This window comes from Vitis riparia, chromosome 10 (genome assembly GCF_004353265.1).
Source record: "Vitis riparia cultivar Riparia Gloire de Montpellier isolate 1030 chromosome 10, EGFV_Vit.rip_1.0, whole genome shotgun sequence".
Classification (NCBI taxonomy): domain Eukaryota; kingdom Viridiplantae; phylum Streptophyta; class Magnoliopsida; order Vitales; family Vitaceae; genus Vitis; species Vitis riparia.
In genome coordinates, this window is record NC_048440.1 from 496,033 (window position 1) to 498,610 (window position 2,578).

Below are 2,578 nucleotides of genomic sequence, written 5' to 3' on the forward strand. Positions count from 1 at the left end.
GTTTCTAACTGTTATTGCTACAAAGCTAATTATTGAGGAACGTTCCCACTGAAGTATAGGATTAAGATTCTCCCACTAGCTGAAGATAATCCCCGAAGGATGGTGCTTAATTTATTTCCTTGCCCCATCTGTGTCTCTGTCTGATACAACAACAAAAAGATAACAAGTAGATCAAAGGGACAAGGTCCTCCAAAATCCAAAAATATACCATATAAAAACCAAAAAAACAGTTGTTGATCTTATTGAGAATTTTAGCAAAGATGGAAACAGAACATGATTTTACAAGGAGCTGATATATTCCGTGAGTAATTCGCAATCCAATTCAACTTGGGTTGAATGCAAATTGCTTCTCTTCTAATCTAGAGGTTCACTGGATATATATCCATACTAAATGTATATGAATGAGGATTAAACCATTAAACCACTTCCCTCGCCGTTGTGGGGATGATTCTCCTCCAATTCAGAGGCCCCAGAAGGCCAGATGGATTTGGAGGTGATGTCGAGAAAATAAAGCATGGAAACCATGAGAAGGCAGGATAAAAACATAGGGATGGGGCCAAAGAGCCAGAGAAACAGAGGGATAGAGAAGTAAAAGGCCCGCAGGCCAAGTGACCAGAAGTAGCTGCCATTGTTCACAATAGTGCCCACATACTCTGCCGTGAGGTGATGGGAATTTGGGGAAAGAGACATCTTCTTGAAGGGCACATTGATGAGGATGCTGGCATGGCTGTAGTACCTAATTGACTGCACATTCAACAAGAATGAAAGCAAGAAGCAGACAAGTATGGCCAAGTACTTTATGGAGATGCCCAGCGCGCTCTTGTCTCCGAACACAACCCCAAATGAACGGTCACCATTCTTGCTGGCCATCAAGGCTGCCATGACGGAGCTGAGCATGATGGCCGTTGAAGCCAATACGGTTGATGCCATCATGTTGTTCCTAAGCGTCTGCACAGCAAGAACCCCATTCTTGGACACATCCTGCGACATGCCAACAACCCAAAAACCCAACAATTACTATCGTATTCAACAACCCATGTCCCATGATGCCAAATCAGAAAAACCCACCAAAGTTTTCATCTTTTTTTTATTTATTAATTTTTCAATCAACGATCAGGAAAAAAAAAATGAGAGAAGAGATTAGGGTTACCTCCATCATGGCACTGACCCATAAGCGGCGGTTGAAGGCATTGACGCCGATGACAGTTTTGTTGGGGTGGTTGAGGATGAAAAAGAGGAGCCAGATGTGGTAAGCGGCCATGAGGAGGAGGCCGGCTGGAACCAAGGTATAATCGAGGATTTGTTTCTCCATATTCCACAGAGCTCCTCCAGAGTCCGAGTGCAACACAGGTGATAATGAGAATGGAAAGGGAACGCGTCAATGGGGAAGGAGAGAAACGTAAGGGGGGGCCTTTTAAAGAGGGTTAAGGCCAGTGGAAATTACTCGTGGAGACAGTAGCCGCTCTGGGAGGCTGGAGTCCACTGGCCGCCATCCACCTCTTCCTTTATAAGAAAAATGCCACTGAACTATTTATTCCATATAAAACACATCATTTATAGATTCCATCCTTCAAATATATGTTAAAAATTTAGATTTAAATGTAGAGCGATAGTGAATGATGTATTGCGATTTATAAATGATAATTTATTCATAACTTAGACAAACTCCATTTTATTAGAATCTGCAAATCGGGTCAGATTCTAATCTCAATATTAAACTACTTCAACATCCAAGTATAAATAAATACAAACACTTTTTATATATCGATTCCTATTTATTTGTTTTAAGGCTTATTTATTTATTTTTTAATTAATAATTTAGATTTTATTGGAAATCCAAAGTTGCATCCATTTGATTTATTAGAATTTTTTTTCCCTTTTAATATGCAATTATTTTTTATATTTTGAACTTTTAAAAAAATATATATTATTATTAATAGTAGTATTAGTCTTATTATTATTAGAATTTTTCTTTCTCTCAAAATTTATTCAAAGCCTTTTTTTACATTAATTTTTTTACTCACTTATATATCTTTTTGATCTTAACCCCTTTTTAGTATTATTTTAATTTTAATTTTTCTTTTTCTTACTTTTCCATCATTTTCCTCTCCTCGATACTCACGCCCACCTCCCTTTTTTCTTTCCTTTTCCTTTCTTTCTTCCTCTTCCATTTTCTCTCCTTTATTTCCTCCCTCTTCTTCTCCCCCACTGACACCATACCCACGACACCATCTCTCCATACTTTGGCCACCACCAATAGCCGTCGACAACAGCATGACATCCACCTCAACGGTGCACCACTACTGCCTCCCTCTAAACTCCCCCTTCTCCCACTCTCTCTTTCCCTTTCCCTCTCTTTCTCTCTCTCAATCTCTCTCTCTCTCTCTCTCTCTCTCTCTCTCTCTCTCTCTCTACCATTTTCTCTTTTTCACCTCGCCTCCACTCCGTTCACACCCACTACCACCAAACCTGTGTGCTACAATCAATCCGCCTGTTACGACCCGATTAAGAAATCCATGGCATCTCTTGACCTTTAGTTTCTATTTCTATTTAGTTTAAGGAATAAATGATCATAATT

At 39.3% G+C, this 2,578-nt stretch overlaps 1 protein-coding gene across 1 annotated transcript; it reads right to left on the bottom strand.

Annotated features, from left to right (window-relative positions):
* Positions 1-205: 205 nt before the first annotated feature.
* Positions 206-1,557, bottom strand: LOC117924027. The gene is made up of 2 exons (XM_034842576.1): positions 1,151-1,557; positions 206-981 (listed from the first exon to the last, which is right to left on the bottom strand). Exons 1-2 carry the CDS (start codon positions 1,310-1,312, stop codon positions 409-411), a joined length of 735 nt encoding a protein of 244 aa, XP_034698467.1. The 5' UTR covers positions 1,313-1,557; the 3' UTR covers positions 206-408.
* Positions 1,558-2,578: the final 1,021 nt, after the last annotated feature.